The 16,440-nt window shown below is 37.5% G+C and overlaps 1 protein-coding gene across 2 annotated transcripts in view; it reads right to left on the bottom strand.

Annotated features, from left to right (window-relative positions):
- Nucleotides 1-1,618: 1,618 nt before the first annotated feature.
- LOC107695249 (long-chain-fatty-acid--CoA ligase ACSBG2-like) overlaps nt 1,619-16,440 on the bottom strand; it is a 23,998-nt gene continuing 9,176 nt past the window's right edge. For both annotated transcript variants that reach the window (XM_016495060.1, XM_016495059.1), the window contains exons 2-15: nt 14,504-14,639; nt 12,294-12,376; nt 10,417-10,685; nt 8,476-8,564; nt 7,957-8,077; nt 7,413-7,493; nt 7,155-7,304; nt 6,802-6,978; nt 5,690-5,871; nt 4,809-5,051; nt 4,505-4,722; nt 4,202-4,341; nt 1,993-2,239; nt 1,619-1,891 (exon numbers count right to left, since the gene is read on the bottom strand). In XM_016495060.1, coding sequence (XP_016350546.1) covers nt 1,773-1,891; nt 1,993-2,239; nt 4,202-4,341; nt 4,505-4,722; nt 4,809-5,051; nt 5,690-5,871; nt 6,802-6,978; nt 7,155-7,304; nt 7,413-7,493; nt 7,957-8,077; nt 8,476-8,564; nt 10,417-10,685; nt 12,294-12,376; nt 14,504-14,598 — 2,214 coding nt within the window. In that variant the 5' untranslated portion in view covers nt 14,599-14,639 and the 3' untranslated portion in view covers nt 1,619-1,772. The remainder of the gene's footprint in view (nt 1,892-1,992; nt 2,240-4,201; nt 4,342-4,504; nt 4,723-4,808; nt 5,052-5,689; nt 5,872-6,801; nt 6,979-7,154; nt 7,305-7,412; nt 7,494-7,956; nt 8,078-8,475; nt 8,565-10,416; nt 10,686-12,293; nt 12,377-14,503; nt 14,640-16,440) is intronic.

Below are 16,440 nucleotides of genomic sequence, written 5' to 3'. Positions count from 1 at the left end.
TCCCAAAATCATCTATGTTCTGTAGTCCAGTTTCAACAATGACATGCATGTTTCAGAAACCCTTAACATCACACTACGCACAACAAATTGTCACCCAGTTCAAGAGTTTTCAGAGTCAGGTAAAACCAGGCAAACCTTTCAGTCTGAGACTTCACTTCATGTTCATGTTTGCACATTTCCAAATGGAGTGCCCTTCATGCTTGTCAAGATCTAGATACATTAAATCACAGTATTTTTGTCTAAAAATTTTTTTTTTTTTTAACAAAATGCAAGTGGATTTGAAAAAGAAAGAAGAGTAATTTAGTTGATTTAGTTTAACCATAATAGATATCCCAGATAGAAGAAAGGAAATCACTCACTAGCTCTACCTTCATTCTCACCAATTCTGATCGAGCAAACAATTTGTCTCATTTCATGCACAAATTACTTAAAGTCTAACTATTTACAAAAAGGCATCACTGTGGTCATGCTATGCAGTCAGAGTATACACACTTTGGAGTAACAGGTCCAGTATTTGAGGAAAGCTCTTAAGTGAGATAAAACTAATCTATTTACAGAGGAAAAATCATATCTTTGGATTTGCATTAAGTGATTTGCAGTTACGTTTTTTTTTTGTATATTCAAGCACTTGACTGATTAAATAGCACTTCCTAATTCACAAACTTTCCAAAGTTTGATAATTCGACCTCTTTGATCAACCCATATGCTTTTTCTAAATTGCATTTTAATCATTATACTATGCAGTATACAATATAAATATAATCGGTTACATTTTCGGTCGAAATATCCTTATTGCACATGCAAAGCAAAGAATGCAACATAGCTTGGCGAATCAAATCCTGACCTCTGAACAGATCTATTACTCACACCAGCTCCTTCACATCCCTTTCTTCATAAGATAAATATTAACCGCTTCTCTCAGTCCAGATTAAATGGTTTTTCATAAAGACACTAGACTGCATGACATCCAACATCGTGCTACTTTAAGGATTGTCAGAGTGATGCAGCAAAGCATCAAATAAGACCACAGAAGAAGAGCCAATGCAATAACATATTTACACTATATAACAGGTTCATTTTGCAAAAAATTCAAACGACAAAATAACCATCTGCATAAGCGAAACAAACATTCAAACAAATGGTTACGAAAAGCAAACACAGAAACATTTATGGCTTATATGGAACGGGATTCTTGCTAAATTATCTACACAGAACGAGGTCTTGAGGATGTTCTTCTGCAAACATCTAGTTTCCTTTAAACAGTGTTTTTGGTGGCAGCAGTTTGCAGCAGTGCCATTGACGAACAAGTACAACAACCAAATGCTTTTCTCAAAGAATTCAGTCATGCCTCAGGCGCAAGTTTGCTTGTTAGGTATTAAGATTTCTCAAACTTTGTTGATAAATTTAACCATAAATTAATTGTTATCTCTGAACACAGACATTCAAATCACCTGCACTTACATATAAATCATGAACATGGCTCAAAAGACTTCATTATAATTAGGCAAGAAAATAAATAGTAAATCACCACAAAAAAAACAAAACCTTAAATTCACAAATGGCTTTTTGTTTCATAAAAATGTTTTCCTTCTTGCTATAATACAGAAAAATGTAAACCGTATGAAATAAAAAATTACAAAACCCTGAACAAATATTAACTCAAAAACGGACAAGCAAAACACAAGGTCTGAGTGGTGTTCCTATGTGTGTTTTAGACCATGTCAGTCCCTTTGTCTCCTTTTAAGTGGGTGACAAGGCCTTTTGTTGGACACCTATTTAGAAGGCAGAGGGTTGTCTGGGGTGGTTGGGGTCAAGACTTCTTTGTAAATGTTCTCAATCTGGTCTTTGTACATCTTCATGACCACTGGCCTCTTGAGCTTCATTGTGGGCCCTGGGAGAGAGAGTTTAAAACAGCTAAACAAACAGCCTATAAATAGAATAGAAATAAAAGCCATCAGTAACACACACAAAGGTCATTACTAGGAAACTTACCCAGCTCTCCGCCAGGGATAGAGAAATCCTTCTCCAAAACGGTCCATTTCTGGATGCGCTGGGCGTTAGAGGTGGCTTTCTCATTGACACGGTTGATGCCTTCTTGAATAGCCGCGTATACGACTCGGTCACGGCCACCGGCGATCTCGCTGACTCGTGTGGAGTTGCTGCCGAGTTTACGACACAACTCCACCGCCTCAGGAGTCTGCTCGTCTTCGGGAGCGCCCGTTTCATTGTTAACCTGACACTGAGAGCCAAAAAAAAGAAGTCATTAGCGTTTTCTAACTGTAAGTTGTGTATATTAAATTAAATGTCTTTTATTAAAAAGTTTCCCCGTCAATATTTAGATAAATCGCAGTTTAACACTAAATTGCGCTCGCGTGTGCAAAACACTCCTGCATGATGCTAAGGTGTTGTTGGTGGTTGCCAGGGGGCAAATATGTGGTTGCTAATATGCTCCGACGGCTTTTAATCATGTCGTTTGCAAAGATGTTCTGAATGCTTGCTATGCTGTTGCTAGGGTTTCTCTAATTTGGTCTCTAGAAATGACGCGGTTCCCTCATTGTAGTTTTTTTTTAATGTCCACCGGGTAAAAACTGTAAATCCAATGTCTTAGATAAGTAATATCACACGTACTAACAAACTACGTGTATTTGAGTCATTATTCATATCAGTAACACAATGCGGGACTTTACACACCTAAATTTACTACTCATTGTTTAGTATGACCAACAATAAGTATATATTAAGTATATTGTATATATTGTAATACTAGTGCTAAGTTTCCTTAGCAAACACCACTAATTAATTACATTTTTCAATTTATAAACGTAAAATTGTTTTTTATATATATATGTATATATGTGTATGTGTATGTGTATGTATGTGTGTGTGTATGTGTACTGTGTTAGGCTAACCGAGACTTGTCATTTGCACATATATATTGTTGCTCTTTTGTTAGTTTTGACTGCTTTTATTGTCCTCATTTGTAAGTCGCTTTGGATAAAAGCGTCTGCTAAATGACTAAATAAATAAATAAAAGTATTATAGTACTGTTGGTTGCCACCAGGGGGCGCAGTGATCCCGAGAAAAGCACGGAACATGTAGTTACACACACTGTCCACTGGTTGGCAGCGGCTTTTAAGTTTATAACTTGGTAATGCTTGAGCATTAATCACTTGATCATTCTGATATGATCTCAGTAGAGTGTAGTAGAAATGTATTCATGCATCTTTAAAATGAGTGTTATCTCTCAGCAACCTTATATAACCCAGCCCTCTGAGTAAGAGGCCTTGGATGAGATGTTCCGATTAGATTTACAGCATTCACGTTCAGGAGAGCATGACATCGGTCAGGATTACACAAGAAGGCCATTAAAAATGAATCAATAATGTTGGATAATCAAAGTTACAGACTTTTCCTTTAGTCATGAACTATGCTTAAAGGGATAGTTCACCCAAAAATGAAAATTCTGTCATTAATTACTCACCCTCATGTCGTTCCAAACCCGTAAGACCTCCGTTCATCGTCTCCACCCTAGCGCCATTTTGGAGAATATCCACTGAACGCAAACAGCGTATGCTGTTCTGTGTCAGCTGCACCACACGGAGGAGACGAATTGTTGAATAAAGTCGTTTTTTTTTTCTTTTGCGCACAAAAAGTATTCTCGTAGCTTTGTAATATTACGGTTGAACCCCTGATGTCACATGGATTATTTTACCGATCTCCTTGCTACGTTTCTGGACGTTGATCGTGGTAGTACCCTTGCTGTCTATGGGAGGGTCAGAGAGCTGTCAGATTCCATCAAAAATATCTTAAATTGTGTTCCGAAGATGAACGGAGGTCTTATGGGTTTGGAACAACATGAGGGTGAGTAATTAATGACAGAATTTTCATTTTTGGGTGAACTAACCCTTTAACAATGTTTTCTAAGCAGGCACAATGCAACAAGCAATTTGTCTCAATCATCTACAGAAAAAATAAAACAGCTAATGTGATTTTGTTGAAAGAGTCACATCGCACAAGGCCACAGAAATAAAACAATTGACAAAATGACACTGGTCAATCATGGTTGGTTAAGATAAAAGCTCTGCATTATGGATAAGATAGCTTTCATCACTTGTTGCTTTATCACATTGTACCTGGTTAGGTTAATAGTGGATAACATTGACAGAGGTTTATATTGGGGTCATCTGCCCTGTACTGATACCTTAATGGTGAGCAGCATGGAGAGGAACTTTCTCTTGTCTCCGATAAGCATGGCATTGCTGATGAGCGGAACGGCCTCTTTAACAGCATCCTCAATGGGCACTGGGGGAATATTTTCACCTCCGGCTGTGATGATCAGTTCTGGGATACAAACATAAACTTCATTACATGCACCAGACTAAATCCCATTGAAATCTGTGGCCACTTTATAATTTAAAATCTTACGCAATGCAACTGGCTCAGTGGTTTCAGTTCCAGTGAGTAAGAGGAAGCACTTAATCTGTTTTCAATTGATGGTCATTACCTTTAATGCGTCCGGTGATGAACAGGAAGTTGTCCTGGTCGTGTTTGCCGAGGTCACCCGAGTGCAGCCAGCCATCTGAATCCAGAGCCTCTTCGGTTTTATCGGGCATGTTCAAGTAGCCCATGAACACATGACGACCCCAGAAACAAATCTCTCCATTGCCATCAACGTCAGGGTTGAAGATCTTCGTCTTACAGCCTGGAATTACCTTTCCACAGCTGAGAAAGAGATACAAATGAGAAATAAACTAAACGTTAAAGCTGAAATTATTAAACTAGCTTTACACAAATTAAGGTTTCAGTACCTGGTGAGTCTGAAGGCATCGGGCAGTGAGATGGTTTGCGGTCCAGAGCTCTCACTCATGCCATAGAGCTCAAACAGAGGAATGTCCAGACTGAGGAAAAACTCCAGCGTGTCTTTGGTTATGGGAGCTGCTCCGGTGTAGCACCTCGTACAGCGATCCAGCCCCAGCGCCTTCCGAACCTTCCGGAACACCAGACACTTCGCCAATCGATAGTTTAATGGCTTTCTGGATAGGTTGCCATTACTGAGGACACAAGACCATTCATCTCCATTAATACATAGCCTAGAATTTATACTAATATTATATCATGTTAAAAAAAATGTCACTAACTGATATATCAATATTCGTAACTAAACTGGTAAAAGAGGCCATCTTATGTAGCATTTACTTTTTCAGTTTATAGATTTTGAATCCCAGATTTTCAATAAAGAAGCCATATTTGACTTTTTATAGCATTTTATTTTTTCCACTTAAGATGACTTAACTGACTTAAAGTCTGAGACCACTTTCTATTTGGCATCTTTCTAATTTAATACAAATCGTTTCTAATTAAAATATATTAGCAGAATAACAGTTTGGGTGAAAAGTTGATTTGAAATGTTTTGTTGGAAATCTGACATCACAAAAATTCTTAATATAATTAAATATATGTTTTATTAATAAATGTTTTATTTTATTCCCGTTTCCTAAAAACAGGTTTAAAATAGATTTTGAATTCCAGATTTTCAATGTGGTCTCAGACTTCTTGATCCAACTGTAAATTAATTTACATTAATGTAATTAATTTAGTTAAAAATGGGTGTCGTATGTTAATGACTGATAGTCCTGTTTGCGTCTAAATGTTTCTACCTTGTTTTGTGTGTGTGTGTGTATTTACATACAGCTCCATTTTGTTGAGGTTGGTCTGCAGGCCCACATCTTTGGCCCAGGATGCCACCTTCCGACGCACAGTGGATGATTTGGCTCCAATCGACTTCATCTTCTCCTGCATCTTCTCCCACACCCGCGGGACACCCATGAAAGCAGTAGGGCGTATCTCACGTAGAGTGTTAGCCAAAGAACCCTGGAACATACAGTGACTTCTATTAAAACGCATCTAAGCAGTCTCAGCATGGTTTGCCATAGGGTTCGTGTTCACGTGTACATGCCAACATCAGCTGATACACCCAGGGTTGTGTCAGGTGACACGAGCAGGTATGTCTTGTCAATTTCTGCCCCTGTGATCCTAAATCAATGACCCTATTGTAAAACAACACTGTGGCGCTACATTGAAACCCACTGATTGAGGCACTACAGATATCACATGCTCAGCTTCTACAGATCACAGGAGACACATAATACACCCGTTTTAATGAAATGTCAGCAGATCTGCATACAGCTTTGGCTTGTTTTCTGGAAAGGGATGAAAATGAAACACTTCTGAACATCACAAAAGCCTTTCTGTGTGAGAGCACTGCATGACTAAGGCTTGCGTTTCATCAAAAGACTCAGTGAAAAATCTCTTTAAAATCAGTTGGTTTAAACTAACAAGATTGTCTTTGGAAGGATCTTCATTTACGTACACAAAACAGAGAGATTGGGGAGGAAAACAGGAAGTGCCTTCACTAACATGTACACTAGATTTTTTAATGTTTTTGAAAGAAGTCTCTTATGCTCACCAAGGCTGCATTTATTTGATCAAAAACACAGTAAAATACTAATATTGTGAAATATTATTAAAATTTAAAATAACTGTTTTCTATTTTAATATATTTAAACATGTTATTTATTCCTATGATAGCAAAGCTGAATTTTCAGCAGCCATTACTCGAGTCTTCAGTCAGTGTTCTATAGAAATCATTCTAAATTGTGGATTTGGTGCTCAAGAAACAGAATTGATTATGACCAATTCTGTGCTGCGTAATATTTTTCTGGAAATTGGGATATTTTTTTTTCAGGACTCTGATAAATATGAGGGTAAGTATATAAGGGTATAAAGGTTATATAAGGATACCTTTAGCGCATCAGGCTGTGCAAAGTACGTGACTCCTCCTGCTTTCATGGGAAGCCAGACGTCAATCATCTGTGCAGCAATATGACTGAGTGGCAGGTAGCTCACGATCACTTCCTGTAGCTTATCTGCATCTGTCAGGCTCACATCTTGGCCAGTTACAAATGCTGTCCATGTGAGCTACAGGAGGAGAGATAACATTTTAGTGCTGAGAATGACTGGTGACTCAGTACTCTATATTGCAGGTAAACCCTCGTTTTTGAGTTGTTTTTTGTTACAATTTGCTCAAAGGTTTTGGAATGTTGTATTGTGGATGTTGTGGGTTAAATATAGGCTATGTTTTGCATTCAACTCACATTGTCGTGACTAAGCATGACTCCCTTTGGCTGGCCCGTGGTTCCGGATGTGTAGATCAGTGTGCAGCACTGATTGGGTTTCTGGGAGCTGATGATATCATCCAGCTGAGCATCAGGCTCATCACGGCCCAGCTTCATAAACTCTGCCCACTATGTGTATTGGATATTTACATAGCAAATGTCAGATTTCAATTAGTAATTGAGGGGGATTAAAACAGAAAGATTAAGGTCTGAGAACTGAACTGAAAATAAATTTACCGTGTAGAGATTGGGCTTTTTCTCTTTCAGCTCATCTTTGTACTGGATAATGGCTTTTAGGTGCGGTAATTTGTCCTGGACCTGAAATGAAGCACACACACAAAGAGTAAAAGATCATCAGGATGTGTTTAATCAACAGGTCTGATTAAACTAGAGACCCTGAGGATTGGTCTCAGGATCTGAGAATTAGCACCAGGAATTACCAGCTAAATGACTAGTATTGTATTTTTGTATTTATTATTTTTTATCTATATACTTCATAAAATCATACTGACATGACCTAAAGGCAGGACAGTTAACATTTATGACATCATTCTCATTAATGCAATGTAAGAATTAAATGGTATTTTTTGTATTTATGTAATTACAATTATGAGAATTTAGGGCATCAATGTGTTTAATTGCCATAAAAATAATGTTACAGCATAAAATCTTACTGACTCCAAACTTCTGAATAGTAGTGTAGATAAAAGTTCTGATCTGAGTTTATTTAGAAAAGGTTCTAGATAGGTTCATTTGGAAATAGGTCTTTCACTCTCATTACCTGCAAGATCTTCTGCAGCTGTTTGTGGTTTTCCACCACAAGGATATTGGCCTGGCAGTTCTCCGCCACATACTGGCATGCCTCTGGAGAGTTGGTGGTGTAGATGCCCACAGCAAACCCCCTGCCAACGACATACAGAATCCCTCAACAAACATCCTCAAGTCTGTTATTGCTGTAACCAAAAGGCAAGCAGTTCTACAACAGGAAACACCTTCAAACATTAACAACATTCCCACCATTCTGACTCCACCTATATGTTTACCAACCCAGACCAGGTTCAGGTGATGCTGTTTAACAAGTGCAGGTCGTGCCTTTATCTGTCTTCACTCAAGTCATAAAGGCAGCTGGACAGTTTATGGCACAGCAGAGCCACTATTTGACTCTGATGAAATGATTAAAGCTTTGTTTGGGACAAACACGGGCCATGTGCTGATGATGAGTTATGACAGCAGAATGCATGTATGTTTATGATTGATTTGAAGACTCAAAGTGTAAAACATCCTAACAATAAACACTTACCCAGCTAAAATAGCCCCGATGTCAGCAATAAACCACTCGACCGAGTTAAACCCTAGGATACCAACACCGTGGTACCGCTCCAGACCGAGCTGTGAACATATAGAAACAGTTAGCACAAGTACATTTGTACATTAAGATTTCAAACCGAAATTTCAATTAGCAGGCCCCATTTGAAGCATAATGTGTTGTTTACATGTAAAAGATGAAGAAGCCTGTCTTATGATTTGAGTCATCACTCATAAGGGTTCCCAGAAGTCCCACATGGCAATTTACATGTTCTTTTTTGCAGTTAAATAAATGTTTAGTGTAATACTGCCATTTATCTCCGTTTAAGATGTTCACTAGTTCAGTAACTCCAAAATGTCATCCAATTCTCAAACAAAGTTTTGCAACAAGACTTTGTGAAGCAGTTCAATTGAATCTGTAAAAAGATCCAGTTTTAAAAAAATGATTCTTTTGTGAGTCAGACTTTTTTTCTATTATTTTTTAATATGAATATGGATGAATGTGCCAAGCTGCATCATATTTAAAATTTTAAAGTCACATCAGGCAAGATACCGAACGCATGTCTTGTCATCTAACACCTCTATTTTGAGTTTATGCGGAGTTTATTAGGGTATACACAACTCAATCTGAATCGCTCCCACAGGGTTTGAGTCAGACAAGTTACACTCCTTTTTAGTTTCACCATAAACAAAACCATGGAAATCAGCCCACACTGGCCACCAGGCATGATGTCCTGTTCCCCGCAGGGAGAACGTGACCAGTTGGGAGTTAAACCTCATCCCAAGACTAGGGCATGCAAAAACTAAAGACGATAAACAAAAGCCTCCCGCTGGAAAGAGAGACTAAAATCTGCCTCTGACTGGGTTGTGCACAATTCAAAAACATGTCCAGGTCATATTACACCACAAAAGCAAAAGACAAAATATAAAATTATATATGTTGAATAAAGAAAGTAAAGCCCAATTTTAAACATTTATCCTAATTCATACTATTTTAATGTAAAAATAAATAAATAAATAAATAGACTTTTCATTACCATAATGGAAAAAAAATAAACGTGATAAAAAAAAATTGGCTTAATTTTATTGATTTAAAATATTTCTAATTTCTGTCTTTTGAAATTGTGGTGAAATAGGACCAGGACTCGTCCCAGACGCCTTCTCACACAGAGCATTAATTGCTGGCACTTTCTCCCTGAGGTAACTTGAGGTCAAATGCTTTACTCAAGGACACAACAGTAATTGCATGAGGTCTGTCTGTGATCTCAATAACAGTTACATCAGTTTTATGCGTTTAAACGTTTTTTAAAGGTTTGTTATCAGGCACCTTTGACACAAAAACCATTCCTTTTATCAGAGACATTACAGTGTCCTTTTAGATAGGACTGTAATGCTAAACAGCCATAATCTCAACAGCAATGGCAAGAAGATAATGAAAATTAGTTACTCGATTTGAGTTACTCGATTGCTGAACAATAAAAAGCCATGGGTCAAATCTGTTATGTTACCTAGGTGCTAGACTCAAAACTCAGACTGTTAATGCTTCTCACCTGATCTTGGCCGACTATATTACAATTAGGGCTGAACAATATTACCTAATGGTAATTAGGTGTAGGGTCAGTGTGAAAGAGTTTCGGGCTAGTTGACAGTCTGTCACATTTGGTTTTGTGTGATGTATTGAACTGATTTACATATCAGTCTAACAGGTTATGACATTTTGTTAAAAGCAGCTTTAGAAAAGCTTTTTAGAAAATGTTTTCTTTTTTTTTTTAGAAAAGCTAAAATTGTATGAATTTATAGTTGTTATCTTAAAAAAATATAATGAAAAATGTAGCATTACCATAAATATACTTTCACTACATTAAAAATGTAATTTAAAAAATATTATTATCAGAAGTAGTGGTAGTAGTATAAAAAACCTGATTTATGTCCTCACCTTGAGGAAGCCTTTGGCAGCAGTGCGGCAAGTCTTGTAGTAGTCGTTGTAAGTCATGGTTTTCCACTGCTCTCCCTCTTTCCAGCTCAGCGCATTGTAGTTGCCAAAGCGTTGGACCGTAGAAGTGAACATCTGGTTCACAGTCAAGGGGGGTTCAGCCTCAGGGCCGGACTCACCCATCCTCAGCTTCACCTCTCCATCCCTGTGTAGAGTCCAGAGATCTGTGCCCTTAATGGGCAGAGAGAGGGAGTTGGGACGAGCGGTGGCACCTAAACAGCCATTTATTGTCATTAATATCTATTTATTTTGCACAGTATTGTCTGATTATCATTTAAAATCACACATTTGTCACCGAACAACCCCTAAAACAGTTCTGTACGAGTAACAAGGTACAGTTATGGTATCGGGTAGGTAGTACTTTGAGATATAACATGATGCTGAACAAATTTGAACAAATTCTTAAACTATTGTATTCAAAGTGTAACTAGTATCTCTCACTAGTATCTCATCCACACACTAGCACAGAGATTCTGATGAGGCTTCAATAGCAGAGCACATTTCAGTATGCAAACTCTTTCAGAAAGTGACACACCCCATTTTCATGATAACAGCACAACTATTTTGTTAACAGTTCAAATTTAAAGGTGCAGCGTGTCATTTTTTCACTTCAAAACAAAAATTCAATCTGTTCATTACACCAATGGCAAGGGTTTATGGCTGGACTACTTGCTTGGAAACAATTCTTGCTTTGGCTGCTAATGGTGCAAAAATTACACACTGCACCTAAAAAAAATTAACAAAATAGTTGAAGACAGCTGAGAACAATATTAACTGGATTTATATAATATTATATAAAATAACATTGATATTAACATATTATTAAAGGGTTAGTTCACCCAAAAATGAACACCCGTTGAGTGCCATTAAACAGCTTGAAAGATCAAAGACAATTTTTAATATAACTCTGACTGGATTCGTCTGAAAGAAGAAAGTCATATACACCTAGGATGCTTCGAGGGTAAGTAAAACACAAGCTAATTTGAATTTTTGGGTGAACTAACCCTTTAACATTTAATAATATTAACATATTTCTTGAATGATTTTGCAGCTGTGCGTGAAAGGGGAAGAAAGTCACCTGAAGCATTGTACAACATCCTGTGCAATATCAGTCTGATAAACACCTAACTATATGCGGAGTTCTGCAAAACTGTTTGAAATGAAAAACAAAGCCATCACAGCAGCTTGACCTGTAATCCAAGGCCATGTGACTTGATAACCTAATTCAAAGCTCTGTTATCTTATGTAAGCACAACAGACCACAGCAGTGCGATGGAACTTCTGGAAGTTCACACATGGGTTGTTTTAAAATTGACAACTGTGTAACTTTTTATAAACAAACTCATATGTGACTGTAAATGTCCTATAAAAACATTGTCACCCTGTCATGCATCCATTGTCATGCTATGCGTCTAAAGGAAAGGGAAGTTAGTTTGCATAGGGACAGCAGCTTCCTTTTCAAACACTTCCTCTACTGAGCACTCAAAGGCCCAACTGATGTCAAGTTCTCGTAAAGCTGAAGTTACATAAGAGTTTTCGTGATGAACACAACACAACTTGAGGTGCAAGTTGTGGGTTAGTGCTCTGGCCAGCTTTCCATTGCTCTGCTCTTTATCTGTGTTATGCAGAACTGAATGCACAAATGGTGGTTTTGGGGCCTCAAAAAGACGTATATGACTTGTGTTCAAAATGGCGGTTATGGTCATATGTGTGTGCATGAGCGAGAGTAAGCGAGTATGTTTGTATGCAAGCACCCAAGGGTTTGTGAGTTTAAAGTGATTTGCGAGTGTTTGTAAAACAGCAAGTGTGTGTGATCTCACCTGATTCTGTGTGTATTCTCTGTTCGACTTTGGCATTTGATTGCTCTTCTCTGGAACATGCGGATTTCTCCTCCGATGACTCACTGTGAGGTAATAAGGAAATCAGACTTTTCCAGACAAGCAGCATTCTGGAGTTGAAATAGTTTAATTTCTTTCTCAGACACCCATGAGTATCACATTACATTACTTACATTATTCTGTGAGCTTCAGATTAAATGAGTGTTAATGTTTTTCACCATAATGCAAAACTTGTGGCCTTTTATGCTTGTAAGGGTTGATTACAATTGCCTTGCAGTGAATTTTAGCCTTAGACGAAGTCACATGACACAGTTGTTCATCTATGTGAAATTCAATGCCAATGTTGTCAGAGCTTTTAAAATTAAATCTTAAGATGTACAGTATATCATACAGTCTGACATACACTAATGTTTAACAGTTTGGGGTTAGTGATTTTTACTTTTGGAAAGAATTTCATACTTTTATTCAGCAAGAATGCATTGATTTGATCGAAAGTGACAGTAAAGACATTTAAAATTAGAGATGCACCGATTGCAATTTTCTTGGCCGATACTGATTTTTGCCGATTCCGATTTTCTTTCTAAGAACTATAATTGACAGCATATACAAACAAAAATCTACTTTTCTTCAACGCAAAGTGTTATTTTCATTAAAAAAAACACAAGTAAAAAGTCAGTAATAAAATAAGAACAAATAAAAAAATTGCAAACAACAGCACAAATAAATGCAATAGAATAAAGAGAGCTATGAAACTAAGTTTTTCAGGTTAAGTAAGTTATTATTCAGGTAAGAAATACTACAGAAATTAAAGTAATCAAATGTAAAATAAGACATCCAGTGTTATTTTAAATTTGATTACTTTAATTTCTGTAGTCTTCATTGTAAAAATTAAATACAGATTAATGCTTACCATTAAAGTTATAAAACGTATTCAATCAAGAGCAGAAAATTATTTTCTTTGTCGTTTCTTCTACGGTTAACATGACAGACAGCAGCAGGAATATTGGACTGCGGGCCCTTTAAGAGTTTGTCCACGGACCCAATATACTGTAACACAACATGCGTTCTCTTTCTCAACTATTTAACGTTCCAAAACTGACTGTGTTTAACTGGATACTCGCCAAGACGGGCATTTTGAAATAATTTTGTATGTATTTGAACGTTTTAGCGCAGTTAGCCACTCATTTTGGTATTTGTGGCTCACAAGCTGTTTGAGACTGAGCGTGGTTTGTGCGCTCCACTAATATAGATCAGTGGTGGGGCGCGGGCTTTTGGTGTAAGCGCGAAACCTGCGGGAATGACTAAAATAATGCGCAATACAAGCACTATTTAACCGGAGCGAATGAGACGTGTGTGAGTGAGAGAGAAGGGGTCGTCGGAGAGAAGAGAGCGAAAATGCGCGGCTGATGTTATTGTCTGTGTTTTGGTAACAAAACAGATCGGCTCGGAATCGGAAAGATGTGAGACTGATCGGCCGATCACCGATCCAGGCCGATCATGAGAAAAATCGGCCGATTCCGATCCCTGGCCGATCGATCGGTGCATCTCTATTTAAAATGTTACAATATTAAAATACTGTAATATAAAAACATTATTACAGTTTCCACAAACATATTAATCAGCACAACTGTTTTCAACACTGATAATAATTACGTTTCTTGAGCACCAAATCAGCATTTTAGAATGATTTCTGAAGGATAACATGACACTGAAGACTGGAGTAATGACTGCTTAAAATTCAGCTTTGCCATCACAGGAATAAATTATATATTCTAAAAAATATATTATAACACCAAGTAGTTATTTTCATTTTTTTCATTTTTTTATTTTACACCCTTTGCCTTCATACGGTTTCATTTGACTTCCTTTACACAAGAACTGTAAACAACATAAAAAGTGATGATGTAATGAATCTTTATTTGATATTGATGTTATTCATTATGTTAAATGTATCTTTATTTTTAATGAATCTGACATGGCAGAGTCAAACATCCAGTGACAATACAACCAGTTTTTAATCCAATGGCAATGCTAACACATGCCTTCATTCTCATGTTTACAAACACAAAACTAATGTGGTTTATCAAGCTCGTATGTATAAATAACCATGGGAATTTCGTTGCAGACCTGACCTAGTATGCACGCATGTTAAGTGTATTTGAACATAAAACAAGAAATGAAAAGGAACTGACTTTGCTGTAGACTCTGCAGTGGCATCTTCCAGGGAGGCGAGACTGTTTGCTGTTCCACAGGACTGGAGGAGGCTCGCGTCCCCTGCATGGTCCATCACTACAGCGGTGGACGTGGCCGTAGGTTCACACGTGGTCACTAATGTGAAAACACAGATTGTTAGGAGTAGCACTCAACCGATTTTGTTTTTCAGTGCCTAATGTCAATATCTAGAGAGAAGGGTGGACTTTAGCAAATATATACAATTTAATGACTGAGAAATATATGAAACAAATCATTAAATTAATGTTTATTTTACATAATATTTATGAAAATAGAAGATTCATGCTCTCAAGTTAGTCGCTCAAAAACAGACGTCTTTTTTCAGTAGGGTTTCCCCACATGAAATCAACAGTTTTTCCCCCTTCAATCAAAGAAGATCATTCACTATTATATCAAACTTTGGGAACAAGTTGTCCAAAATCATTTCCGAAAAAAGGAAACACGTCACTACATCCAGAAAAATATTGCTGCCCACCCTTTTATTTTCTTCTGCCCTCTCCATTCCAAAGCCTGACCTCGGCACCTTTAGAACGTCATGTTGTTTTTACACACCGCTGCCATGAAAACACATGCCAGCGATGCTACCGGCCTTCTGTAATGAGCTCTGGCAGCATGACTCTCAGAAATGGCCAGCGGAAAGTAAAACAGGCTTTCAGATGTACCGAACAAAGTGAAAGAGTCTAAAATAAACCCAGGGCATGGAAAACAAACCTGGTGCTATTCATCAGCCTCATGCTTCATGACCTCTTGCACAAAGGTTTTGGTTTTAGGTGCTTTCAAGGATGAAATTATGAATATGGTGGTTTATTATAGTTATGAGCAACACTTACCCAAAACGTACTGTGGTAGTACTGACAAGATTGTATCTATAAACTATAAACAAGATTGGTATATAAACTATTGTTACACTGAATTACATTATAGTGGGTGTCTGTTGTTTGTTTTGATGCTTGAAAACCCCTTTTCCTCTTTAACCCATTTACATGGCATTCCATGTTTTTTTAAAGAACACCATTGGATTTACATGTCCAAAAAATACATTGTTAGTGATAGTGAAAAATGCCTGTTTGTCTTTTACTCAGTTAATAGAATGCTTTAGCCTCTTCTCTTCCCTCTGTTCCAATCAATTCACCTTGGCAACTTGCCTCCCAGCAGAGCCATCTTCATCTGCCCTCAGTGGGTGCCATGGCAAGAGATCCTTACAGAAACACTCTAACCTCGTCCAGCCCCAACTGACTCTCAGCATGCACTCAACAGATGCAAATCCTCGTCTTGGCTGACGTCAGCTCGCCTGATAACATCCTCATAAACAGACTCCCTTGTCTGGAAACTCAAGGCACTGTAGTAAAATTTGGAGGGGTTCATTTGAGATTTATGAACCCATGTGGCTTTGCATCTTGTTGCTGGTTTGACTGATGTTCCCTTGTGTGTTTTGTAGCTGGTGGGTAAGGATGGAACCGATCAGCATTTTAGAACATTCATAAGATTCCCACATTACACTGTAAGATAGTTTTGACATTTATCTGGCTTTGTACTCAAGCAACCTTTATGTTACAAACCTGAATTTCCAATGCTTGAATACTACCAGGCATTTCATTACCTAGAAATACATATCTTCATTCCACACATTTCAGTTTATTCTCTCTTCAATTATTTATCTTATCTTAATCAGTCCAAAGCTGTGAATATGTGGTTATGGCCATGTTCACTCTACAGTGATATACTGCATTCATAGTGCTACTGGCCTTCAAATGTGACAGCAAAAACAAAAGAATCACGGAGGTAAAAAAGTGATATTTCCGTCCTAATGACTAATATATCAGCTGATGTTCAACTGGCTGAAATGTCATCCTTCACTTAACATCATATCTCAAAACGTCTATATATATATATATAT

Source organism: Sinocyclocheilus anshuiensis, unplaced genomic scaffold, assembly GCF_001515605.1.
Source record: "Sinocyclocheilus anshuiensis isolate Anshui unplaced genomic scaffold, SAMN03320099.WGS_v1.1 scaffold122, whole genome shotgun sequence".
In the NCBI taxonomy this organism is placed as follows: domain Eukaryota; kingdom Metazoa; phylum Chordata; class Actinopteri; order Cypriniformes; family Cyprinidae; genus Sinocyclocheilus; species Sinocyclocheilus anshuiensis.
The sequence above is the reverse complement of the archived record's forward strand: the minus strand, read 5'-3'. Positions and strand labels throughout refer to the sequence as shown.